General features: G+C 40.3%; 1 protein-coding gene across 1 annotated transcript in view; it reads left to right on the forward strand.

Annotated features, from left to right (window-relative positions):
- Ube2g1 (ubiquitin conjugating enzyme E2 G1) overlaps positions 1–13,104 on the forward strand; it is a 74,586-nt gene extending 61,482 nt beyond the window's left edge. Inside the window, exons 4-6 of the mRNA XM_051157897.1 lie at positions 3,898–4,076; positions 5,246–5,369; positions 12,005–13,104. Of these exons, the coding sequence (XP_051013854.1) occupies positions 3,898–4,076; positions 5,246–5,332 (266 nt within the window). The 3' untranslated portion in view covers positions 5,333–5,369; positions 12,005–13,104. The remainder of the gene's footprint in view (positions 1–3,897; positions 4,077–5,245; positions 5,370–12,004) is intronic.
- Positions 13,105–25,591: the final 12,487 nt, after the last annotated feature.

Below are 25,591 nucleotides of genomic sequence, written 5' to 3' on the forward strand. Positions count from 1 at the left end.
TCCCCAAAGAAATGAAAAAAATGATATGATCATTTAATACTTTCATTTATATGAAAGGTCCAGAATATGTAATTCTGAAGACTCAAAAGTATGTTCATAGTTTCTTAGGGCTGCTGGAGATTTTGGAGGGGAGGTTTCTTTTTGGGGGTGATGAAAGTTTCTAAAATTGAGTGTGACTTGGTTGTATAACTCAATGTATGCAGAAATGATTACACTTCAAGTGGTTGGATAGTATGGCAGGTGTTAAAGTATTATGATGAGACCTGGCAAGATTGTTCAGAGAGCAAAAATTCTTGCCATATAAACCTGGTAATCTCAGTTTGATACCTGGAACCCAAATATGGGCTGTACACATGTTCACACATATGCACGATAAAATAAATTAAAAAAAACTATATGGCAAACAATAATTTGTGTAGCTTAGACGTATTCCAGTTTGGATTTACTTGTCTGGTGTTGGTGGTGGTTCTTTTGTTTTCTTTTTTGAGACAAGTTGTTACTTGGCTGGCCTTGAACTCAAAGCCTCCTGGCTTTGCCTTCCAAGAGTTAGGATTAAAGGTGTGTACCACCATTCCTATCCCTCATAAAGGATTTTCAAATGGATTTAGTATTAGCTTTAAAGCCATTTCTAAAGGTCATTGAGATGAAAGGAAAAAAAAAAAAGACAAAAAATTTGTATGGGGGAAATAAAGCATTTTGGCAAAATAAGTGTAAATATTAAGTATATAGCTAGCTTTAGGATTTATGATAAACAACAAATAAAGAGCATAATTGTCATCCAACACACATTTGGAAAAGTTAGACCAGAGATTATTAGAATTTAAACAGTATCGTATGGGAGACCCTTACTTAAGGCAGCCATGATGGCATCAACTTATATTTCTTTTCTTTTTTAAAAATTTATTTGTTTGTTTGTTTATTATCTATACAGTGCTCTACCTGCATGTACTACTGCAGCCCAGAAGAGGCTATTAGGTTACATTATAGATGGTCGTGAGCCACCATGTGGTTGCTGGGAATTGAACTCAGGACCTCTGGAAGATCTTTCAGTGTTCTTAACCTCTGAGCCATCTCTCCAGCCCATCACTACATATTTTTGATGGCTATATAAATGAGATGCTTCTTTAAAAGTGTGCTTTGGCATGATTCTAATTTTGGTCATAGAACTATGATCTCTACCTGGAATGCAGTCCACCAATATTTAGGATGAACCTTGAACACGTTATGCTACTTGAAATATGACAAATTTAAAAGAGCAAAAAATGTGTGATTCTGCTTTGATGAGCTACTTCAATAATTAAAATAGTAAGAACTGGACACTTCCAGAATCTGAAGAGTTGGGCAAAGTGAGGGGTTTGTTTGTATGCACAATTTGAGTTGAGGAAGATGAACGATGGTATAATTGTGTGTTGTTGTAAATTTTTTTTAAACTTTTTTGGGAGGGGGTGGGGTAGACTGAGACAGGGTTTCTCTGTGTACCTTGCTATCCTTGAACTCACTTTGTAGACCAGATTGGCCTTGAACTCACAGAGATCCACCTGCCTCTACCTCTCAAGTGCTACCACACCCTGCTCACTGATTATTTTTAATTCTTCACTCCCTCTTGCCCCCCCCCCCCCTCCAGACAGGCTTTTCTTTGTGTATGTAGCCTTGGCTGTCCTGGACTCAGTTTGTAGACCAGGCTAGCCTCAAACTCACAGCAATCTGCATGCCTCTGCTGGGATTTCAGATGTGTACCCTGTTTATTTTTAATTATTTATTTATTTATTTATTTATTATTCTTAACTGAGGAATGGTAGGGATTGTAACTTTTTCCTTTGCATATATTAAAATAAAAATGAAATGCATGCCAACAAATATAAATCTTAAAGGTGTTCTCATATTTTAAGGGATTTGAAAAAATAAATGCATTTATTTATTTTGTTTTTGGTTTTTCTAAACAGGGTTTCCCTGGGTAGCCTTGGCTGTCCTGTACTCACTTTGTAGACCAGGCTGGCCTCGAACTCACAACGATCCACCTGCCTCTGCCACCGAGTGCTGGGACTAAAGGCGTGCGCCACCACCCCTACCTCCCAGCCCTGGCTATTTTATTTTAGTTTTTGAGACAGGGTTTTGTTTTGTTTTGTTTTGTTTGTCTGTCAGCTTTGTAGACCAGGCTGACCTGGAACTGCCTGCCTCTGCCTCCAGAGTACTAAAAATTAAAAGTGTTCACCACCATATCCAGCAGAAAGTAAAAAATTTAAAGATTCCAAAGATTTAAATTTAAACCTAAAATGATTTAAGAAATTAGATTAATGATTGATTTTGTTTTTTGAGACAGGGTTTTTTTGTGTGTAGCCCTGGCTATCCTGGAACATCCTCTGTAGACTGGGCTGGCCTCTAACTTGTAAAGATCAGCCTGTCTCCAGAGTACTAGGATTAAAGGTGTGCTCCACCAAGCTTGCCTATTTAGTTACTTAGTTTTTAAGTTTTATTTATTATGTATACAGTGTTCAGCCTATAGGCCAGAAGAGGGCAGCAGATCTCATTCTAGATGTTTGTGAGCTACCATGTGGTTGCTGGAAATTGAAGTGCTCTTAACCTCTGAGCCATCTCTCCAGCCCCCTATTTATTTTAAAGCTTTTATATTTTATTTTTTAAAGGTTTATTTATTATGTATACAGTATTCTGACTACATGTATGCTTGCATACCAGAAGAGGGCACCAGATCTCATCATAGATGGTTGTGAGCCACCATGTGGTTGCTGGGAATTGAACTCAGGACCTCTGGAAGAGCAGTCAGTGCTCTTATCTCTGAGCCATCTCTACAGCCCTATATTTTATTTTTTAAAATAATTTGTAAAAGATTGATTTTATGTTTATGAATGCTTTGCATGCATGTGTGTGTATGTATGTGTGTATTTAGTATGACTTACGTGTAACTATGTATGTATGTATGTATGACTTACATGTAACTATTTAAGTCAGAAGGTTGTTGGCTCCCCTGGAAGTGGAGTTACAGATGGTTGTGAATTGCCATTTGGGTGCTAGAAATTTAACTTCAGGCTTTTGCAAGAGTGACCAGTGACAGCACTCGGGAGGCAGAGGCAGGCGAATCGCTGTGAGTTCGAGGCCAGCCTGGTCTACAAAGTTGAGTCCAGGATGGCCAAGGCTACACAGAGAGACCCTGTCTCGAAAAACCAAAAAAAAAAAGAGTGACCAGTGTTCTTAATCCCTGAGACGTCTCTCCAGCCCCTGTTTTATTATTTTTAGTATATGGATTTTTTTGCCTACATGATTTCTGGACACCACATGCATGCCAGGTGCCCACAGAGGCCACAAAAGTGTGAACTGCCCTGTGGGTGCTGATCGATCAATCCCTGGTTCGCTGCAAGAGCAGACAGTGCTCCTGATCACTGAGACATCTCTCCAATGTGTGTGTGTGTGTGTGTGTGTGTGTGTGTGTGTGTGTGTGTGTCTGTGTTAACTTTCTTTATTACCTCAGTACCCACCCCCACCCCCCCCCCCCCACTTAACACTTTTACTTACTGAACTTTGAGGGCCATCGTACTAGACTTTGAGAAGAAAACAACAGGACTGGCTAGCTGTAAATGCTGGGAATAGAGAGATGGGAAAGTAGAAAAGAGAAGTGATGTCTTTTTAGTTAGGGACAGCAGTAGAGGTCTGCAACCAGCTGTAGTTTTAAAGAATAAAAAGTATAGTTAAATATAGTTTATATTCCTATTTGGTTTTTGAGGTAGCTTCTGTGCATTTGGTAAAATCTGTAGCATTCTTAAAAGTTAGTAAATTACATTTGGGAAATCTACATGTAAGTTAATGTTTTATACATCTACTGTATGGTTAAGTTATATTTGTACATAACCAAATTTAAACAATTCTTATTTTATCATTTTTCAGTTGATAAAAATGGTGATGTTTGCATTTCTATTCTTCATGAGCCTGGGGAAGATAAATATGGTTATGAGAAGCCAGAGGAGCGCTGGTTGCCTATCCATACTGTGGAAACCATCATGATTAGTGTCATTTCTATGCTGGCAGATCCTAATGGTGACTCACCTGCGAATGTAGATGCTGCGGTAAGGTATTTGTTTGCCTGATGACAGCTGCTGCTTTCATCCTTTACCTTTTATTCTCTCTTAATAAAACTCAACTTGAAATCAATACTCACATTTATGTATCTCCTTGTGTCCATATTTTCATACAAATAAAATTTATCATGTATAATGGATTACTTTGAAATATGTAGATATTGTAGAGTAGCTACTTTGAACTAGTTGGTATACATTACCTCATTAGTTTTTGTAGTGAGAACAATTAAAATTTACTCTTTCATTAGTGTATAAAATAATGAATTTCATTAAGATATCTAATTGTAATTGTATCTTATAGTTTGTCTTGGTTTGAGGACTTTTTTTTTTTTTTTAAATAATGAGCAGCCAAAATTGCTATTGTGTCTGCTTTCTTTATAAATGGTTGTTATTATAAGAAAACTCAGAGAGATCAACCTGTCTCTTCCTGCCAAGTGCTGGGATTAAAGGCATGTGCCACCATGCCCAGTATACACCCCTTTTCTTTTTTTGAAAGAGAATTTTTCTAGTAGTTGTAGTTAGTATAAATGCTTTCTATTTGTAGTTCTCAGCCTACTGCTTTACAAAAGCTTGCTCTTCAACTTTTGGGGGAGAGATGGTATTGGGGATTGAACCTAAGTCTTCATACTTGCCTAAGCATTAGGCAAATGCTTAGTTCTTAGGGGCTGGAGAGATGGCTCAGAGGTTAGGAACACTGCCTTTTCTTCCAAAAGTGCTGAGTTCAAGTCACAGAAACCACATGTTGGCTCAAAACCATCTATAATGAGATCTGGTGTCCTCTTCTGGTATGCAGGTGTACATGCAGGCAAAACACTGTATACATAATAAATCAATCTTTTTTCTTTTGGGGGGAGGGTTGTTTTTCGAGACAGGGTCTCTCTGTATATCCTTGGCTGTCCTGGACTCATTTTGTAGACCAGCCCAGCCTCGAACTCACAGCAGTCCGCCAGTGTCTGCCTCTTAAGTGCTGGGATTAAAGGTGTGCGCCACCACATCCGGCTATAAGTAAATCTTAAAAAAGAAAAACTTTTTAAAAAATGCTTAGTGCTTGAGTTTTATTTCTAAGTGAAAATACTATGTCTTGAATTAAAGTGTTTTTTATTACAATAGGTTTACATAAAATAAATTGGTTTCATTTTTTTTTTTTTTATCTACAGAAAGAATGGAGGGAAGACAGAAATGGAGAATTTAAAAGGAAAGTTGCTCGCTGTGTAAGAAAAAGCCAAGAAACTGCTTTTGAGTGATGTTTATTCAATAACTAGTAACTTCACTTATTTCAGGGTAAGTTTATTTAAAAATCATGCAATTCTTTTTGTCTTTTTTGTTGAAAGGCTAATTTGTGCAGATCATTTGATTTAGCTATTTGGCTTGCATTTATTGGTTTCATTTTATTCCTCTAGTTCTATATACTGTAGTTTGCTGCTTCTCAAAGCTATAGTATAACCACATTTTTTTTTCTCTTTTGGGGCACTCAAGTGTGTTTTTGGGGGATGGTATGGGGTTCAAGACTGGGTTTCTCTCTGTGTAGTCCTGGCTGTACTAAATCACTCTGTACTCTAGGCTAGCTTCAAATTTACAGAGATCTGCCTGCCTCTGCCTCCAAAGTGCTGGTAGTAAAGGTGTGCACCAACCCCGCCAGGCCCACTCAAGTGTTTTTGGTTTGGTTTTTGTTTGTTTGTTTGTTTGGTTGGTTGGTTTTTCTAGACAGGGTTTCTCTGTGTAGCCTTGGCTGTCTTGGTCTCGCTTTGTAGACCAGGCTGGCTCCCAACTCAGCAGAGATCCACTTGCCTCTGCCTCTCTGAGTGCTGGGATCACAGGTGTGCACCACTCAACTATTTTTTAACTAGATGTTCTATATTAAATAGTTTTATGTTAATAGTCTCCTTATTTTTACTGGTAGTAATTAAATATTTAAACTTTTTAGTTTTAATATGGTGCTGTCAATTAAACACGGGTCTTCCATTCTTTCACTGAGCTAAAACCAGAACCCCTGTTGGTAGTAAAATCTCTGGTAATGAAGATGTCACTTTGGTTTCTTCTATTGCACCCTGTCCTTACCTTCTTAACCGCTACTAGGAGCTGAAGTAACTTGAATCCTCTTATACTGACGATTATATATGGTACCTCCTTTTGAATTTTTAAAAAATTTATTATAATTTTTAAAAATTTTTATTAATTTATTCATATTACATCTCAATGGTTATCCCCTCCCTTGTATCCTCCCATTCCTCCCTCTCTCCCATTTTCCCCTTACTCCCCTCCCCTATGACTGTGACTGAGGGGGACTTCCTACCCCTGTATATGCTCATAGGGTATCAAGTCTCTTCTTGGTAGCAAAATTTATTATAATTTATTCAGATTATATGCCAAGTGTTATCCCCTTGCTTGTATCTTCCCATTGCTTCCCTCCCCTCTCTCTCCCACCCTATTCCCCTCCCCTAGACCTCAGATAGAAGGGGACCTCCTCCCCCACCATATGACCACAGCCTATCAGGTCTTATCCAGATAGCTTGCTTCCCCTTCCTCTGTATTCCCACGGGGCCTCCCAACAAAGGGGCAGTGATCAAAACGGAGGCATCAGAATGTCAGAGTCAGTCCCCACTTTCCCCACAACCATGGAGAATGAGCTGCCCATTGGCGAGATCTGAACAGGGGGTCTAGGCTTACTGCATACATTGTCCTTGGTTGGTGCAACAGTTTGTGCAGGCACCTACTGGTCCTTTAAAAGAAAAAATCCTAGAACTAAGAAATGAGTCCAGTTGAGTGATTGCCTAGTATTCATGAAGCTCTTAGTTCAGTCCTGTTCTAACTTTTTTGCTGCTGTGATAAAATGCCAGTTTGGTGAGTGTCTTGACTAGGGTTTCTATTGCTGTGTTTAAAGCACCATGACCAAAAAAAACTTGGGATAGAAACGTCTTATGTTATTTTCACAACTCTTAAGGCTACAATCCATCACTGAGGGAAGTCAGGGCAGGAATTCAAGGTAGGAAACTTGGAAGCAGGAATTGAATCAGCGGCCATATAAAATTCTCACTGACTTGTGCTCAGCCTGCTTTCTTATTTATACAATCTGAGGCCACATGTCCAGGCGTGGCACCACCTCCCTCCCTCACTACTCCACATCAATCATTAATTAATAAAATGCCCTACAGACTTGCCTACATGCAGTTTAATGGAGGCATTTTCCTAATTGAGGTTTCTTTTACCAAATAACTCTAGCTTCTTTTGTTAAACAACAACAAAAACACCAGAACAGCTAAAAAAGGGTTTAACTTTACAGATTGTCCATCGTAGAAGGAAGCTAGGGCAAAAATCTGGAATCAGGAACTTGAAACAGAAACAATTAGAAATGTCAGTTCTGGTTTGCTTACCATAATAGGCTCAGCTTGCTTTCTTGCATAATCCAGGACCACATGCCAAGAGGTAGCATCATCCACATTGGGCTGAGCTCTCCCTTATCGAACATTAATCAAAAAATGCCTCACAAGTGAATATGATGAATGCAGTTCCTGAATTGATTCTCCATCTTCCCAGGTGACTTCTAGCACACTGATTCTCAATTTTTCTAATGCTGCCACGTTTTAATAAAGTTCTTCATGTTGTGGTGACACCTAACCATAGAATTATTTTTGTTGCTACTTCATTACTGTAATTTTGCTGTTGTTATGAATTGTATCTGATATGTGATGCTCATGAAAGGGTCGTATGACACCCAGGTTGAGAACTGCTGCTATCATTTATGACAAGTTGACAGAAACTGTCACAGAGGCACAGTCCCATATAAAACCAAGTGTTGTGGTACATAGTTGTGTTTCCATCACTGACAAGAGGACCAGAAGTTCAAGGTTACCTTTGTTTATATAGCAGATTCAAGACCAACAGGATGCATGAGACACTTTCAAAAACATCAAAAGAACTATCTAAATTTCATATTATATTGCTAGCACCATTGAACTTCTTTCTTTCTTTCCTTCTTTCTTTCTTTCTTTCTTTCTTTCTTTCTTTCTTTCTTTCTTTCCCTAGTCTTTTTATATCTTGATAGAGCCAGTGGGTAAGGTTTCCTTACATCTAGCAGGGAGCCAAAGAAGAAGAACCCCATCTGAAATAAAAGGACATAATGTAGATAAGTTGATCACATTTGTTATTTGAATTAAATGTTAATGTGATTAAAAACTAAAATATGAGCTGGGTGATGGAGGCATACACCTGTGATCCCAGCACTTGGGAGGCAGAGGCAAGTGGACCTGTGCGGGTTCAAGGCCAGCCTCGTCTACAAAGCCAAGGTCCAGGACACCCAGGGCTACACAGAGGGATACTGTCTCGGTGGAGGTGGGTAGGGGAGAGGGGGGTTTCCAAAACACACAACTTATTGGGTCCTGCCCAGCTTGAAATCCCTCATGCATGAGGGGATACGGAGCTTGCTGCCAGAGTTTGATTTCTATAACCAACATGGTTTAAGAAGGGAACCTATTTCTGTAAGTTCCTACCTCCTTGACCATATGTACACATTGCTTGACATCTACACCCATAAGTGTTTATAAAGATTGAGAGAAGAAAAGCTGAAGAATGACAAAGGAAGACACCTGATGTCAACTTGTAGTTTCCATATGTGTCAGTGTGTGCACAGGAACCTATAAACCCTTTTTCCTTCTCTCTCACAAACATACAAAAGCAGCAGGAATAAGGAAGTGGCTGTTTGAGATAAACAAGAAGTACATTTGATGTAGTTGTTTTTGAAAGTGTGGGCTATTTAACAACAGAGACTAGAAGTAGGACATGGTGACATAGCTTTCAGGTTAGCACCATTACTTTAAATGATATAAAAATACAAGACTTTTGGGGTGAAGGTTTTCTTTTGACATAATTTGACTGAAGAGGGTTTGGGTAGAGTATCCTAATTCATTGAACAGCATAATGCTCTTGATAGCTATTTCTGATACTAAAAGGCCAAGTTGCATAGTTGTAGTTGTTCAGTGACTTGTCAATCAGGCATCTCTTTTATTTTTATTATTTTAAACTTCATTTAGAAGCAATCTCCAAACAACTGTTTCTTGGCCTTAAAATGTCTCATTGTTTCTATCATAGGGGATCTGTACCGAGTTCTCTCTTAGACCTGGGAGATTGGTTAGCCAAGCATTAATTCTGGAAATACATTAGGCGACATTACCTCAAAGCTATACTTCTGTTGTATAACATTGTCCTTTGAGTTCCAGAATATTTCTTTATATTTTCTACTAATGTATTTGCACATCTATGTACCTATCACAAATAGTGGAATATATTCAGATCTGGTGCATCTCATTCTTTGCAGGGGCAGGGTGGCAACTAATTGGTACAACTCTATTGCCACCAAGCTTAGTGGTAGTTGAATGTTTTAGACTTTTTCTAGGAACTCTTAATTTGTAAATCAGGAATGTGTAAGACTACTGATTGTCTCACACCTTTCTTTCTCCAGTAGAGATTTTGGGATGGTTAAATTTTGGGGTGATTATAAGATAAATTTTGCTCTTGCCTTTATAAGATTCACTAAATTTTATGTCTTGTATGAGTTGTCTTTTCTATTTAAGCTTTATTACTTGAGTCCCTAGAGGTTATCTTCTGCTAGAATTTACCCAAAATTGTTCTTGACATTAGATGTTGGTTTCTGGGAATATTTATTTGTTGTGATTTAAATGAGAATCACCCCACCACCACTCCCAGGATTGAATGCTTGGTTCCCAGCTGGTGGGACTGTTTGTAGGATTAGCAGTGTGGCCTTGTTGGAGGAGGTGTGTCACTGAGGGAGGGTTTTGAGGTTTCAAAAGCCCCCACTCCCCAGTTAGCTCTGTCTCCTACTTGTGGATCAGGGTGTAAGCTCTCAGCTATTGCCTCAGTGCCATGCCTGCCTGCTGCCACGTTCCCTGCAGTAATGGTGATAGACTCGCCCTCTGAAACTGTAAGCCACAAGTAAACACTTTCATCTGTAAGTTGCCTCGGTCATGGTGTCTTATCATATAGAAAAGCAGCTAAGACATGTGTTCTAAAAATGGAGTGGTAATGGAAGTTCTCTTTGTGTTCTGTCCCTGTAATGTTTACTCTCAAAGCACACATTAGGATAAAGGATCTGCAAGTCCACTCATAATTGAGATTTAAAAAAAAAAAACTTGAACCTTGTATTTTTCTGACTAGAAACTCTCAAAGTTATCTCACTTTTCTCTGCAAAGGGGTAAAACTTCATGTTATGATTTTATTTGCTGCAATTTGTAAAACACTTAACAGTACTTGGCATTTGATGAGATAGTAGTTTTTTGTTTCAAATTCATGAGTTTCTTTAAAAAAATTTTTTTAATATTTGTTTTTATTTTATGTGTTGCCTATTCATATGTCTGTGCACCATAAATGTGCAGTGCCTGTGAAGGCCAGAAGAGGACATCAGTTACCCCTGAAACTGGAGTTACAGTTGTTAGCCTCCATGTGGGTTCTGTGAAGGAAACGTAGATCCTTTGTTAAGAGCACTCACTGCCCTTAACTGCTGAGTCATTTCTCTAATCCCTACGTGTGTTCTTGATTTACAGTCTGTTTGATTTGAGGCCACCATTTGTGGGAGGTTCCATAGGAACAAGAAAGTAGGTTTGAACTGAATGTAAAATGTTGGCTAAAATTAGGCAAGTTGAAAAGTGTAGTAATCTTGAATTGTTTTTCTACACATCCTCAATGTTCTAAATTTCCAAATCACTATGGTTTTTTGTTTTGTTTTGTTTTTTAATTTTTATTATATGTGCATTGGTGTTTTGCCTACCATTATGTCTGTGTTAGGGTCTCAGGTCTCCTGGAACTGGAGTTACAGAGAGTTGTAAGTACCATGTGGGTGCTGGGAATTGAACCTGGGTCCTCTGGAAGAAAAGACAGTTCTCCTTAACCACTGAGCCATCTCTCCAGGCCTCACTATGTTTTTATTACTTTTAAATTGTGTGTGTGTGGTGTGTGTACATACAAATATAGGTGCCCACAAGGACCAGAATTTTTACCTTTGCACCTGAAATTATAAGCCATTCAGTTTGGGTGCTCAGGTCCTCTGCAAGAGCAAGATGCTCCGTTTGCAGCAGAGCTACTTCTCCAACCCCAAATCACTTTACTTTTAAATAATCTATTTGTGATTTCTGTTTTGTTTTTTGGCTTTGTTATGTTTTTTTTGTTTTTTTTTTGAGACAGGATTTCTCTATGTTAGCCATGGCTGTCCTGGCCTCTGCCTTCTGAGTGCTTAGATTAAAGGTTTGCCCCACTGCACCTGGCATATTTATAATAACTGGATGTGATGTAATTTGAAAGACATTGTAATATTGAAAAATCTAATGTTCTGCTGTAAAATGCAGCTGGTTACTATCTATATTGCCCAGTGTGTCTGCCACTAGCCATATGAGGCTGGCATGGTCAAAGAACTGAAATTGACTTTTGAATTGTATTTAAATTTAATTTAAAGTTTTCTTTTTTAATTTTTCTTCAGATACTTATCTATATATGAATGTTTTGCTTGCAAGCCAGTATGTGGGTCAGAAGATGTCAGATCTCCTGAAACAAATGGCTGTGAGATTCTCTTGAAAGAGTAACAAATGTTCTTTCTTAATTCCTGAGCTATTACTCCAGCCTGCAAAAATTTTATTTTCTTAAAGATGTGGTCTTGCTGTGTAGCCCTACCTGGCCTCAAATTCATGAGTGCTGGGATTCGAGATGGGTGTCACCTTTCTAGCACTTTAATTTTTTTTTTAAAAAGCTATAATATAAATATAAAAGTATATAGCTGTGTGTGGTTAGTAGCCACTGTATGATAAACACATAAATGAACTTCAGATGAAACAATAAGTATAAGCAACAGTTCTATCCAGTTTTTTATTTGTAGTTTATAAATTTGTTACATAATGCTGTTTGTTTTGTTGTAGGTCTCCAATTGAGAAACATGGCACTGTTTTTCCTGCACTCTACCCACCTATTGCTGGACTTCTGTTGTAACAAGTTGGCAAACTCTGGCTGGAACTGGGCTGCAATAAAACATGCCAGTCATTGATGCTGACAAGAGCCTAACAAGTGCCAACTTACAGATGATTACGCATTTTGAATTCTAATGAACTGTTTTAACCTTCAGGAAGAATTGTAAAGACCTGTACATAGCACAACATGATCCGGATAATATATATACTCTTCATGTACATCCACAAACACACCTTGTACCAAATAATGCTTTCTTGTAGTAGAATAAGAATCGTGTAAATTCTAAAAGACTTTAGCAGGTTTTCTTTTCCCATTCATTGTTTCTTATCAGTTCAAAAAGATTCCTTTAAAGCATGTCAGGTGAAAACCAATAAGGAGTAAACGTTTCCATATAATTTCCTTTAAACCATTGAGTCTTCATTACATTTTTTCCATTTACTAATATTTTGTATTTCTTTGTTTTAACACACTCCCCTTTCCTTTTATCTCTTCTATCTGCCAGAAAATTCTCAAATCATTTAGTTAAAATACTGAAATACTAGTAAATTACTTGATTTTTTCACGATGACTTTAGAGGTGGGGTCATCACTAGGTGCTTTGTCCTTTTTGTACTCTGATTCACCCATCTCCTGGATTGGATGTAGCAATAACATTTTCTGGCTGTTGAGAGCTCTTGATCCTAGTCCTTATCTCCTGAGAACTTTAAAAGAAAAAAAAATGCAAAGTCTGTTCTAAGTTCAACTTAGTGAAATTTATTCCAAATAATACAAAAATCCTGTGGGTTTTATTTTTGCCCTTACATGCCTAATATTAAGCTTGGATGAATATAGCATGTGCAGCTACAGGCTTTCTACATCTGGGATTGCAATTTAAAATGCTATTTGTCCTCTTACCCTTCTCCTTAATCCTTCATATTTCTTTGTTTCTTTACTGCAGATTTTCCTCACCTATTGTACAAAGAAATTGCGATGTATATTTTCATGTAATTTGATTTTGGAATTTTGTCACCTTATGTAGTGAGTTCTTCCAAAATATAATTTTTTTCCAATAATTGTCAAGTTGTTGGCTTTTATTGTATTAAATGAAGGTTATTGAACTGAATAGCAGAGAAGTGCAGTTTAGAAAAATCTCAGGGTGATTCCTTATGCAAACAAACTTAATACTTGAAAATTTTATGGCCATGGCAGTATACGTATTGGGTTCTGTCTAGATTGTTTATCTGAATCTGAAAGCATTACAGGGTGACTCCTTTGCTAACCAACATAGAGATTTTGTCAATGACATAGATTTGATTTTTGTTTGAGCGTGTTTCCTAAATGGTTTTCTAAAACGTCTTTGGTGATGGGTAAAATTAGTACATACAGTGTTAAAGACAGGCCTAAGTTCCTGTCCGGTTTTAACTGAGAATGGGACGTAGTGTTTGGCACGTTAAGAGGTAGAGTGTAAGACAGTGCCTATTGATGGGTTTTACCCATGGTGTTTGGATACATTTTTTGGCAGAAGTAATGAAAGGATTCCTGTCAAAATCAGACCTTTCAACCTCTTATATAGGAGTTATAGAGTATAAGGGAAATGGAGGAAGATGTAGTTATTTATTATTATGTATACAGTGCTCTGCCTGCATGTACATCTGCAGGCCACATTATAGATGGCTTTGAGCCACTGTGATTGCTGGGAACTGAACTCAGGACCTCTGGAAGAGCAGTCGGTGCTCTTAACCTCTGAGCCATCTCTCCAGCCCTACAATGACATTTTAAAATCACTGTTTTATTAGAAGCTCTGCAAAATCTTATAAACATTATCAAAACCCATAAATGTGTAGAAACTGAACACCTTGATTTGATTTCATTGGAGCCTAATTCTCTTCAAGAACTTTTAGACACCTGCATCCCTCACAGACCTCCACCCCCAAGAGTTATTCAGCAGTGCTAGTGTCTTACAAGGGACTGGGAATGCATTCCTCTTCACTCTTCAATTAGAAATTGTCCCCATAGTGATTGCTTTGGCAAATGTGGAGTTGGAATTTTGGTCTCCTGTTGCTGTGATTCTAGCAGTCTATTGAATTAAAATCCAGGATTTGACTGCTCAGCAAGTAGTGAATGACCTAGTAACTCAGGGGCAACTACTTCTGAACTGATAAGTGGCACTGTAATGTATTTGCTTTAGGATAACTGTGTGTTTTCTTTGGGCTAGATCAAGAACTACTGGAAAGCTAGGAGTGATTGCCTTTCTCTTGAAGTTCTTCTCTATTATGGTGGCTTGATCATGCTCTACACATGAAACAGAAGCCTAAGTTTTAGGGCTTCCTTTTCTTGTCAGAGGTGTCATCTGTGCCTTTCCTAGTGTCCATCTAACAATGTGGAATAAACGTCTACATTTGATTTAAAACTCACACTCAGGTGGCACTAAACCCAGAAGGCTTTTGTCCTTCTAATGCATCATCATTAGTTTAAGACCATCACTATCCCAAATCCCTGCCATATGCCAACCATCAGCTGCACCCACAGAACCCTTTTATTATAGAACTGTTGGCTGTTAATTTGTTCCAAGTTCTTGTCGGGGCCTGCAAATGTTAGTCTGTTTTTGTAATGGGATGATATTGGTGGTTTTATGGCCTCTTGAATTCAAAATCCACACGAGGTTGATTTCCTTGTCATTAGAAAGTAGTACTCAAAGATTTGGTCTTCTACTCTGTGATCACCTGGGTGTCATAATATCATTTAATGGCCTTTGTTCCCAGTTGTGAAATTTTATTTATATGCTCATTTACTCACTACCAACCTGCCCACCTCGGGCCTTGGTGCCTGTGTATCTTTGTCTGGTCTCTAGTTGGTGGAATTACCTTTTTTTTTTTTTTTTTTTTTTTTTTGTACTGCCACTTCTCAACATTTTTGAAGTTTGACATAATGTTGCTTCATTCCAGTTTTTTTTTTTAAGTTCTGTAATTTGTTGACTGTATTTATGTGAGTTTTGTTGTGATGTTTACTGTATTGTAAAGCACCTTAATCATGTGATGGGTGCTCTGTAAATCAATAAATGTTGACTTAGAGGCTGTATTATGAACTATTTTGGTTCTAGGAAGCAGGTATCAAGCAAATTGTGGGATGCTTTGTATATAAACAGCATATAATACCAAATGGTACACACAGAAACTTTGATGGATTCACAAGCTTTATTTAAAGAAGGAACTTGAAAGCAGGAGTTAACTGGTAAAATGTTCTTAAAATATCCAATACATGGCCAAACATTATTTCAACAGAATTTCTGTTCATGGTGACTTAGAAGCTCAAAGTGAACATTTGGCAGAGCATTATTGCGGGGGAGGGGCTGTCTTGCTAAAACTAGGTTGGATCTACCTTAGAGATCAGCTAATCTATGAGGAACCTAGACTCAAAATGTTAATTGGATAAGCAAATTGCCATCCCTGTTGTGTGTGACTTAGTGGCAAAAGAAACATGGCTGAATACTTTCTCTTTCCTTCCCTAAGATTTATTTACTTATTATTTATACAGTATTTTGCCCACACATCAGAAGAGAAGAGGGCACCAGATCTCATTATAGATGTTTGTTAGCCATCATGCTGGGAACTCAACTCAGGACCTCTGGAAAGGGCAGCCAGTACTCTTAACCTCTGAGCCATCTCTCTAGTCCCACTTTCTTTCTCTTTCAGCTTTTTGTCTTGAGTCCTCAGATAGTTCATATACATTTAGTGTTAGAAATTGATACCTGACTTGATGTATTGATGATGCTCATCTATAATTTCCCAGTAGGTGTTTGGCCTCTTCTTTACAAAGTAAAAAAATAATGGAGCCAAATATCTTAGAGTTAAATTAGAAACAAGAAGAAGATTCTAACCCTGATAAATATATTTGAGATGAAATTGTTATAGAAGAAACTAGATGTTGTCCCGAACTCATTTTTTAAAAAACTATGTTTATTATGTATACAGTATCTGCCTGTATGTATGCTTGCATGCCAGAAGAGGGCACCAGATTTCATTGTAGATAATTGTGAGTCATCATGTGCTTGCTGGGAATTGAACTTGGGACCTCTGGAAGATCAACAAGCGCTCTTAACCTCTGAGCCATCTCTCCAGCCCCTGAACGTGAAACTTTATATATAATTATCAGTATTTGCTGCTTCAAATGCAAATGAACAGGTTGTTGACTCTAGTAGTATGTTCTATGGTCTAGGCAATAAGCTTCCAAGGAATTTTTCTCCCTTGTCAAGAAGATAAGGAGTAACCAACCACCTTATTTCAATTTAAACTTCATTTTCTGAAGGAGGGTGTGGTCTTGCTCACCTTTAATCCCAGTACTCAGGACACAGAGGCAGGCAGACTGCTGTGAGTCCTAGGCTGACCTAGTCTACAAAGCGAGTCCAGGACAGCCAAGGCTACACAGAGAAACCCTGTCTCGAAAAAACAAAACAAAACCCAAAAAACTTCATTTTCTGGAAGCCTGAAGAACTCACCAGAATTTAGTTTGTGGGAGTGATTGCTTTTGCAGAGAAAATTATTTTCTGGCTATGGTATTTCAGGTGAGTTGGTTTTAGTTATGCAATCTAGCTGCCAAGGTTGGATTAGATTTTGGCTTGCTGAATTGGTACCTATACACTGACCTTTAGTGACATAACCACAGACCTTTGAATCCTGTTTATATAAGTGAAGTGGATCAAACAGCTTTTCACAACCAGACATATGCTTCACAGAAAGTCCTATGCAAGGAAAATGAATTCCTGCAGCAGTGTCCATTAGAAATATTTGGAGGGCTGAGGGTATTATCCCAGTGTCAAAGGACTTGCCTAATGTCTAAAGCCCTGGGTTTAGTCTCTAGCACCACAAGCACACAGAGGGCTGGGCAGATGGCTCAATTTGGCTCACCAGGTAAGCAGGAGGACCAGAGATCAGACCTCAAGCACAGCAATGCTTGCCTACAATTCCAGTGCTGGGGAGGTGGTACTTCAAGGTCAGCCAATCAGTCCAGCCAAATACGTGAGCTCCAGCTTGAGTGAAAGACTTAACAAAAAAACAAAACAAAACAAAAAGCTGGGCATGCTGGGGAACGCCAGGTGGAGCTCTTGAGTTTGAGTATGCTCTGGTCTACATAGAGAGTTCCAGGACAGCTTAGACCCTTTTAAAAACAAGTAAATAATATAAGGTGAAGTGCAAATGATCAAGATACCCTGACCTCTGGCCCCCAAACAGATGCCACACCTTCATACATACCCTATAAAAGAAAGATGGCACTTGAATGCTCACAATATCTCATTCCCAACAACACTAGAAACCTTGTTTATATTAATCAAGCCCCTCCTTGATAGCAGCTTTTGCTATCTGCATGATAAAGGATCAAATTTTTGGAATGATCATCCTTGGTAATAGTATCTCAAGAGGAAACAAAGGAACCAGATGTGGCTACCTCTGATCCTGCCACTTGGGAAGTGAAGGCAGGAGGATTGGAAGTTTCAGACCAGCCTGGACTACAAGAAACATGTCCAGGAAAAAATAAATAAATAAAAGGAAAGAAAGAAACAGGCTCAGGTTAATTTACTGGCATTTCCAAGTAAGGCAAAGAGAAAACATGCTTCAAAACCTGTCAGCTATGAATGCATTTTTTTTTTTAAGATTTATTTATTATGTATAGTGTTTTGCCTGCATGCACACCTGCAGATCAGAAGAGGGCACCAGATCTCATTATAGATGGTTGTGGTTGCTGAGAATTGAACTCAGGACCTCTGGAAGAGCAGTTAGTGCTCTTAACCTCTGAGCCATCTCTCCAGCCCCCAATGAGTGCACCTTTCAATAAATTAACAACTTGAGTATTTTTACGGCACTCCAAACAGACGAGTTTGTTTATGCCTGAGGCTGGCTAACGTAGACACCTGAAGGTCTCAAAAGCTCAACATTTGGCATACTTGTGAACCATCTTCAGTATACAGAGAAACTTTGAGCACTAGGACTTATATAGAAACTACCAAATACTGTGTTCTTTACCAACATGCAGCTTACCTGGTGCCAGTACTCCAAACACTGTTCTGCCCATATTTTCTTCATTCCTGTAGTCTTTTGCTACAATTGGAACATAAATTTTTAGCACATAATTATTCCTAGTGTATTTCAGTGCCCTCCCCTCTTCCATTTTCTGTCTGTCAGCCAAGGATGCTCCTTTTTCAAATTTTTAGCCCTTGGTCCTACGTTTTTATAATTGTACTCCAAATTCCTTCATCACTCTATTTCATTACCCACTAATGCTTTAATCGTGACAGATATTCCTAAAATGGCTGTCCTCTAAGGTACCACTTATTTAACCTTTCTGTTGAAGCAGAAGTCTCGAATGTGCTAATTATACATATTAGTTTAAACAGGCCAAGAAAAAGTATTTCTTGTGGTGCTGCTCGACTTTAATCCTAGCACCCTCCCAGGCAGAGGCAGGTGTATCTCTATCAGTTCAAGGCCAGCCCGGTCTACATAGCGAGTTCCAAGACAGCCAGGGTTATGTAAAGAAACCTTGTCTCAATCCCCCGCCCCCAGCCCGCGCCCCACCAATCTTTCGAGAAAGGTTGTTATCTAGGTACATTGCCCCTCTTTTGCTATTATCAAATTATCTAATTATTTCACATTCACCAAAAGTTTAAGCTCTTGGCTTACAAATCTGCCTTCCTTTCCTGTGTTTCCTTCTTACAACATCTAATTACCCTTTATTCTCATTTCTACTCCATAGCCCTGCCGTGTCTTGGGCGTTATTAGCTCCTAGTGTTATTTGGCTTTGCTACTTTGATCTCATGGATGTTGGCCTTTAATTATAGAGCCTTGCAGTTTTTGCGACCCCTACTTCAGTAGCCAGTGTGCACTCCTTGTTTGATAACCCGAGTTGTAGTCTGGTTTTGGCCATAAAATTCCCAAAGCTCAGGTGACATGCTGACATTCCAGTTTTCTGACAGCGTCTCACGTGTCTCTACATCAGAGTAGTCCGTGTTCGTTGTGCCCTGACGACCGCCTGCCAAAGGAGAGAGACCTGACAGCGAGTGGCAAATCCGGCAAAATGCATAAAGGCGGGGCGGGAGGGGGGGTGAAGAGGGAGAGGGGGCCCGGGGAGCTTTGCTTTCCCTGTCGGGTGTACCTTCCCGTTCCACTTCCATTCACCACTCCTTGGCTCGGGCACCTCCCTTTGCCAGGCCTCTACCCATTTCTCGCGAGACTTGATGACTCCATTCTGCCGGCACTTCTCGCGAGGCTACAGGCAGGGCCGGGCCCGACATGGCGGAAGGTAGGTTGTTTGTGGAGCGGGCGCGGGAAGCAGCGGCGCTGTGGGGGCGCTACTGGCTGGGTACAGAAGCCCTGGGAGGAGTTGGTCGGGTGTGGTCTCACGGGGTACGCGTGTCTCACGAGCCCTTCTCTGTCTAGCGTCTCGGAGCTCCCCAGGCCCGGGTCCTCAGCGCCGTTCCTATGGCAACGCCCCTACAGCCCTCTGGCCCACCCTCTCTCCCTCCCCCCACCCCACCTCCGGACCAGGGTAGGCTCAGAACGGGAGGGGACTCAGGTGCTGGAGGCGAGCACAGCCGCGGGCCGCGCTCGAGAAGGCTATGAGGAGGCCCCTCGTAGTGCCAGTGATGCTGGAGCAGTGAGGGAAGTGCCCCTCTCTTTAGGAAATCGAAACTGCTGTCTTGGCAGTCCTGCATCCGGAAGGGGTGCATCCCTTGCCTGCGGGAGAGCTTCCTTGTAAGAGATCTGGAAGAGCGGGGTCTATAACTGGGCGGCGGGCTTCTTGGGCGCGCGCTCTAGTCTCTGAGTTTTTGGCATCCCCGGTCTGTAGGCATACCAAGATTTTCTGGGGTTTACAATGGGGGCGACAGGAGGGGTTTGCTTAGTAAAAGAGTTAACCAAGATCACGCTGCTCGTAAGAGGTGTGCTAAAGCCAGACCTCGTTTCCTTTACCTGCTGGTTCAATCCTTACCGTCTTTTCTAGTGTACTCTTTACAACACTGCAGGTAAAGGCATCTGGTTTCTCACGTGCATCCTCCTTTAATGTAGTCGTGTTAGGATCTTTGCTTGTCAAAGCTTTACTGTACACTGTGCAATGGTGAGTTACCTACTAGGGATCATTCAGTGACATTAGACCTGGCCTGTGTACTTCTCATATGTACCCCATTGTTGTAGCAAAAACACTTATTGTTGGACTTCTCAGATTTGAATTAGGTTTAAGATTAATATGAAGTAGGTCTGCCAAGTATGCTATTTGCCCTTTATAGCTAAATGAACTGAGGCCAGAGTTATGACTGGGACTGGATCCAGTTTTCATTTTTACTTTTCCTACTACATTAAACTCTTAGGAGGTGGAACCTCAGGTTAACACTATCCCAAAGAAAAGGAGGAAGCAAAAGGACGGAAAGAGCTGGGTGTAGGGATTGCGTGCTTTAGTTCATTTGGTCCTTGGGAGGTAGGAGGCAGAAGGATCAGGAATTTAAGGTTGCTCACAGCTTGCCTGGGATACATGAAACCCTGTCCAAAAATGATCTGCACACTACAGAATGTTGTACAAGGGAGGCATCCAGTGAATTGCACCTTGTTGCTCAGCAGTGAGGTGTGGGGAGGAAGGTCCAGGAGGACATGATGTGAGATCGTGAGTAGTATAGTGCTTCTAGGAAGGAATTTGAGTGTTGAGGAAATACATTACATGGAAGGTGCAGTTTTTCATTCAGTAGGTTTTTTTGAGCATGTACTGTGTTTGTGTTCATGTTCAAGTTGTGGGGAGTTCATAGAGGCTGAGGTTAGTACACTGATTATTTACTTTTGGTTGCCTTGAGGTGATTAGGCACATCTGTCTACTGAGTGGACTATGTATCTTAATCGCGCAAAAAAAAAAAAAAATCCTTCCAGGATTAAATTTGTTGGAGGGATGAAGGGGTGGGGAAATGATAATTTTAAAAAATATTTGTTTGTTTTATGTATATGAGTGCTCTGTCTGCATGTACACCTGCAGGCCAGAAGAGAACATCAGATTCCAGTATAGATGGTTGTGAGCCACCATGTGGTTGTTGGGAATTGAACTCAGGACCTCTAGAAGAGCAGAGTGTGCTCTTAACTGCTGAGCCATCTCTCCAGCCCTAATGATAGATAATCTTAGGCTCTGACTTCACAGTGTGCCCTATTTCCATTCTAGTTTCCTAAGTCCCAGTTAAGTATTTCAAAGTGATTTTGTAAAGTTCAACCAGGAAAATTTAATGAAAGCAAGGAGAACCATAATTCGTTAAAGACATTTTGTGAGATGTTTTGTATTCTGCTTTTGTTTTTGTTTTGCTGCTGCTTGTATTTTAGTAAAGATTATCAGAGCTGGTTGCTGTTTAGAGATAGTCATAGACACAAGTAGTAAATTTTTGTAAGATGTATGCTTAGATTGTTGTCAGATGTTCTGGAAACTTTTCTGGTAGTTGGCTATTTGGTGGTGGTTCCTGGTTAGGAATTAGAGCTCAGGAATAGTAAGCAGAATCTTGAGAAACTGTGTTTTCAGTCATACGGTCACTTATCTGACTTGTATAGAAAACTTTTTCCTGTGGCTGTTCACTTGACTGAATTCAGGTACTTAATTCAAGTCTACTCTAAAAGTGATTTTTTTTTTTTTTCCCTTTAATTTTGACATGGAGTCTCTCAGTTTTAGCCCTCTGGTGGGCCTGGAATTGCTGGGTAAATCAGGCTGGCTTGGCACTCACAGAGATCTGCCTGCCAGTGTTTTCTGGATTTAAAAAAAAAAAGTGGTATGCTACCATACCCAGCTTCTAATCTGTGTTTTCTTCAAAGTCAATAGATTATTTTAAAGGTTTCCATGTTGTCTTTTACTTTTTTTCCACCTCAGTTTACTCATCCACAGCCTCTTTTCAGTTTCTTACATTCTCTTTAAAACAAATTGATTTATGCCAGACATGATGGCTCCCATCCACACTTGGCTGGAATCATCAGTTCAAGGATATCCTCAGCTAGTTGGCAGGTTCAAGGCCAGCCTGTTACACGAGACATTGTTTTTTGAGACACGGTTTCTCTGTGTAGCCTTGGCTGTCCTGGACTCACTTTGTAGACCAGGGTAGCCTCGAACTCACAGTGATCTGCCAGCCTCTGCCTCCTGAATGCTGGGATTAAAGGTGTGCACTACCACGTCTGGCCAAGATCAGTTTTATTATTCTGAAAAACATCAGTTTGCTAGGAGTGCTCTAACTAACACTTAGTACTTAGATTTTGGGATCATGTCTCCCTTTGTGGTTCATGACTTGAATCCATGAACCTCTTGCATTATAGATATGCAAACCAGACCTGGCTTCCTTAAACTACTGTCTTAGTTACTGTTCTATTGCTGTGAAGAGACACCATGACCAAGACATTTAATTATGGTTTGAAACTTGCTTACAGTTTCAGAGGCTTAGTGCCATGATGGTGGGGAACAAGATGGCATGCAGGCGGGTTCTGGAGCAGTAGCTAAGAGCTATACTCCTTGATTCCTAGACAGAGAGGGGGGGGGGGTTGTGCAGGGAAGAGAGAGAGAGACTCTCACTGGTGAGAGGTACTGGCTTTTGAAACCTTAAGAGTCCACTGTCCAGTGACACACGTCCTCCAACAAGGCTACAGTTCCTAATCCATTCCCTGGAGACCAAGTATTCATGAACTTATAGGGCCATTCTTTTCTCTCTTTTTTTAATACCTTTAAAATTTTTATTATAGATACATTGGTGTTTTGGCTGCCTTTCTGTCTGTGTGGGTGTCAGACCCCTGGAACTAGAATTATGGGCAGTTGTGAGCAGCCATGTGGATGCTGGGAAGAGCATCCAGTGCTTTTAACCTCTGAGCTCTCTCTCCAGCCACCGTAGGGCTGTTCATAATTCAGACTTCCACAACTACTTTCATTTTCTTCTAGAGACAGGGCTCTCTGATCAGCGGCAGTATGCCTTGTGGCCTCCTGAGATAAGCAGATCAATAGAACGCTGTGCCACACAGACAGTTCTGTTGGAGAGCACTGTCCAAAAGGGCTTCCTTAGCATAGGCTGGTAAAAGTGGAACAGAGAAACTCCATATTTGAAGTATCCCTTCATTCAACAAACATTACAGGCCATTGATAATTAATTCATCTAGTCTGTTGATGTTTGGGGTATTATCCCTTCCATACCATCTCTTTTTATCTCTGCTCTGCCCTTTCATGGTCCATGAGCTGTGCTTGTTAAGTTTATTTCTGTGAATGTTTTTCTTTGTGACTGTTGACCATGCTGGTCTTGAACTCTTGGGCTCAAATGATCCTTCCAGGTTACCTCCTGAGTAGCCTGGACTATATAGGTAGATAGTTGTTGGGAAAATTTTATTTCACAAAGAGCAGAGGTTAGCAGTTCACTAGTGACAGGATGTATCAGAGCAGAGCTAATGAATCGTGCTGAGAAGGGCTTTAGTCGTGGCAGTTGTAAGCTCCACCTAGCAGGCACTGTAGGGAGGAAGGTGAGATAAGCTTGGAGTAGGGGGTGGAACCTGGAGTCAGTGGTTAAAAGGTTGTAGCCACCCCAAAAAGGTCTATTCACAGAGAGCTCTGAAGTCTAAGAAAAAACAACAAAAACTTGTTAGGCAAAAGGTGAAAAGTGCTTAGGATTTTCTTTGAAAATGCAGAATAGAGATTTTTCTAGGAAAGTGTGGAGTGGGTAGTCACTGTTTCAGGAGCTAGTGTATAAGCGTGACTTTGAAAGATGATGTCTTTTTTAAATGTAAGGCTGTGAGACCTGTGAAAGATAAATGTTCTCAGTGGAAGGAATAGTGGGATTCATGAGGTTGGAAAGATATGGCAAGGGCCAGCATATGAGGGTCATTGTTTCAGCATTGGAGGTTGCATTCGGCAGGCCAGCGAGTGATCAACATTGTCTAATACGTGCCGAAGTAACTGCAGTGTAGGGCATAGATTTGGGAAGCCAGAGCAGGCTGTAACAATGGATGACTCATTTGGGTAGGGACATTGGAGCCTCTGAGACTGCTGTGAGAGACTGTGGAAGGAATAAAAGGAATGCTGGAAACATCTCCGCAGGTCTCCGGATGATTCAGATGACAGGGTCAGGGGATCAGATTTAAGAACCTTTTTTTAGAGGTGGAAACGTGTTGGGTCACAGTTTCAGGGATTCTATCTGTGGTCTCTTGGCCCCATACACTTCAGCAGAATATCATGGCACAGGAGTGTATGGTAGAGGAGAGCTGTTCACTTAGTGGTTTACCAGGAAGCAGAATAAGAAGGAAGGGGCCACACCCCCAAGCACTTGCTTCCAGTGACTGATTTACTTTATCTGAGTGTTGCCTCCTAAAGTTTCCAGTTTTCTCCAAATGATGCCACCATCTGGAGACAAAGATGAGAACAAATATTTGGACCTCACTTGGGAACTGTCTTTTTGCTTCCTATTGCTGTCAAGACACCATAGCCAGGGAAACTTACAGAAGAGTGTATTGGGGGTTTACAGTTCCAGAAGGCGAGACTTCATGATCGCTGTAGCAGGAAGCATGACAGCACATATGGCGCTGGAAGAGTAGCTAAGAGTTCACTTCTCCATGCGCACACAAGCTGGAGGCAAAGAGCTAACTGGGAATGATGCTTTCTTTTGAAATCCCAAAACCCACCCACAGTGACACATTTCCAACATGCACACTTCTGAATTTTTCCCAAACAGTTGCACCAGCTGGGGACCAAGCAGTCAACAATATCTATGAGCCTACAGGGGCCATGCTCATTAGGACCACTACAGGGACATGCTTTGCTGCTCCCAGTACACTACTAGGTGATTATATCTAGCAGGGAATGTTTCTAGGTTGCAGGAGTTTCAGGGGGAAATGAGTTACTTATGTAGTAATCATTGAGTATCTCCTGTGAAACTAGTCATATCAAAGCTCTACAGTTTTGAAAAATGTGTGACATGACACTGATGTCAACTAAAGCACACAAAACAGTTACCTAGAATTCAGAAAACCTGTTTCATAGTACAAACTAATATGTTAGGGATGAGAAAATGAATAAGACAAGCTTATGTTCAGGTTTTTTGTTTGTTTGTTTGTTTGGTTTGGCTTGGTTTTTGAGACAGGATCTTACTATGTAGTCTTGGCTGACCTACAACTTATTGTGTAGATCAGGCTGTCCTGAAACTCACAGAGATCCACCTGCTTCTGCCTCTGAAGTGCTAGGATTCAAGATGTGCATTACCGCACCTAGCTCTGAAATTTTTTGTTTTGTTTGATTTTAGAAACGGTTTCTCTGTGTAGCCTTGGCTGTCCTGGACACTCTTTGTAGACCAGGCTGGCCTCGAACACACATTGAAACCCCTGCCTCTGCCTCCTTGAGTACTGGGATTATAAGAGTGTGCCACTGCATCAGGCTTTGAATTTTCATTTTTTTCAATTGTCAACTTGATGAGCTCTAAAATCATCTGGGAGATGGGTCTCTGGGCATGTTTATGGGGAGTTATCTTAAAGAGGTTAATTGAAGTGAGAAGACCTGCTTTCTGTGGGTGGCACCATTCCCTGGGCTGGGATCCTGAGT

Source organism: Acomys russatus, chromosome 16 (genome assembly GCF_903995435.1).
Source record: "Acomys russatus chromosome 16, mAcoRus1.1, whole genome shotgun sequence".
Taxonomy (NCBI): Eukaryota; Metazoa; Chordata; class Mammalia; order Rodentia; family Muridae; genus Acomys; species Acomys russatus.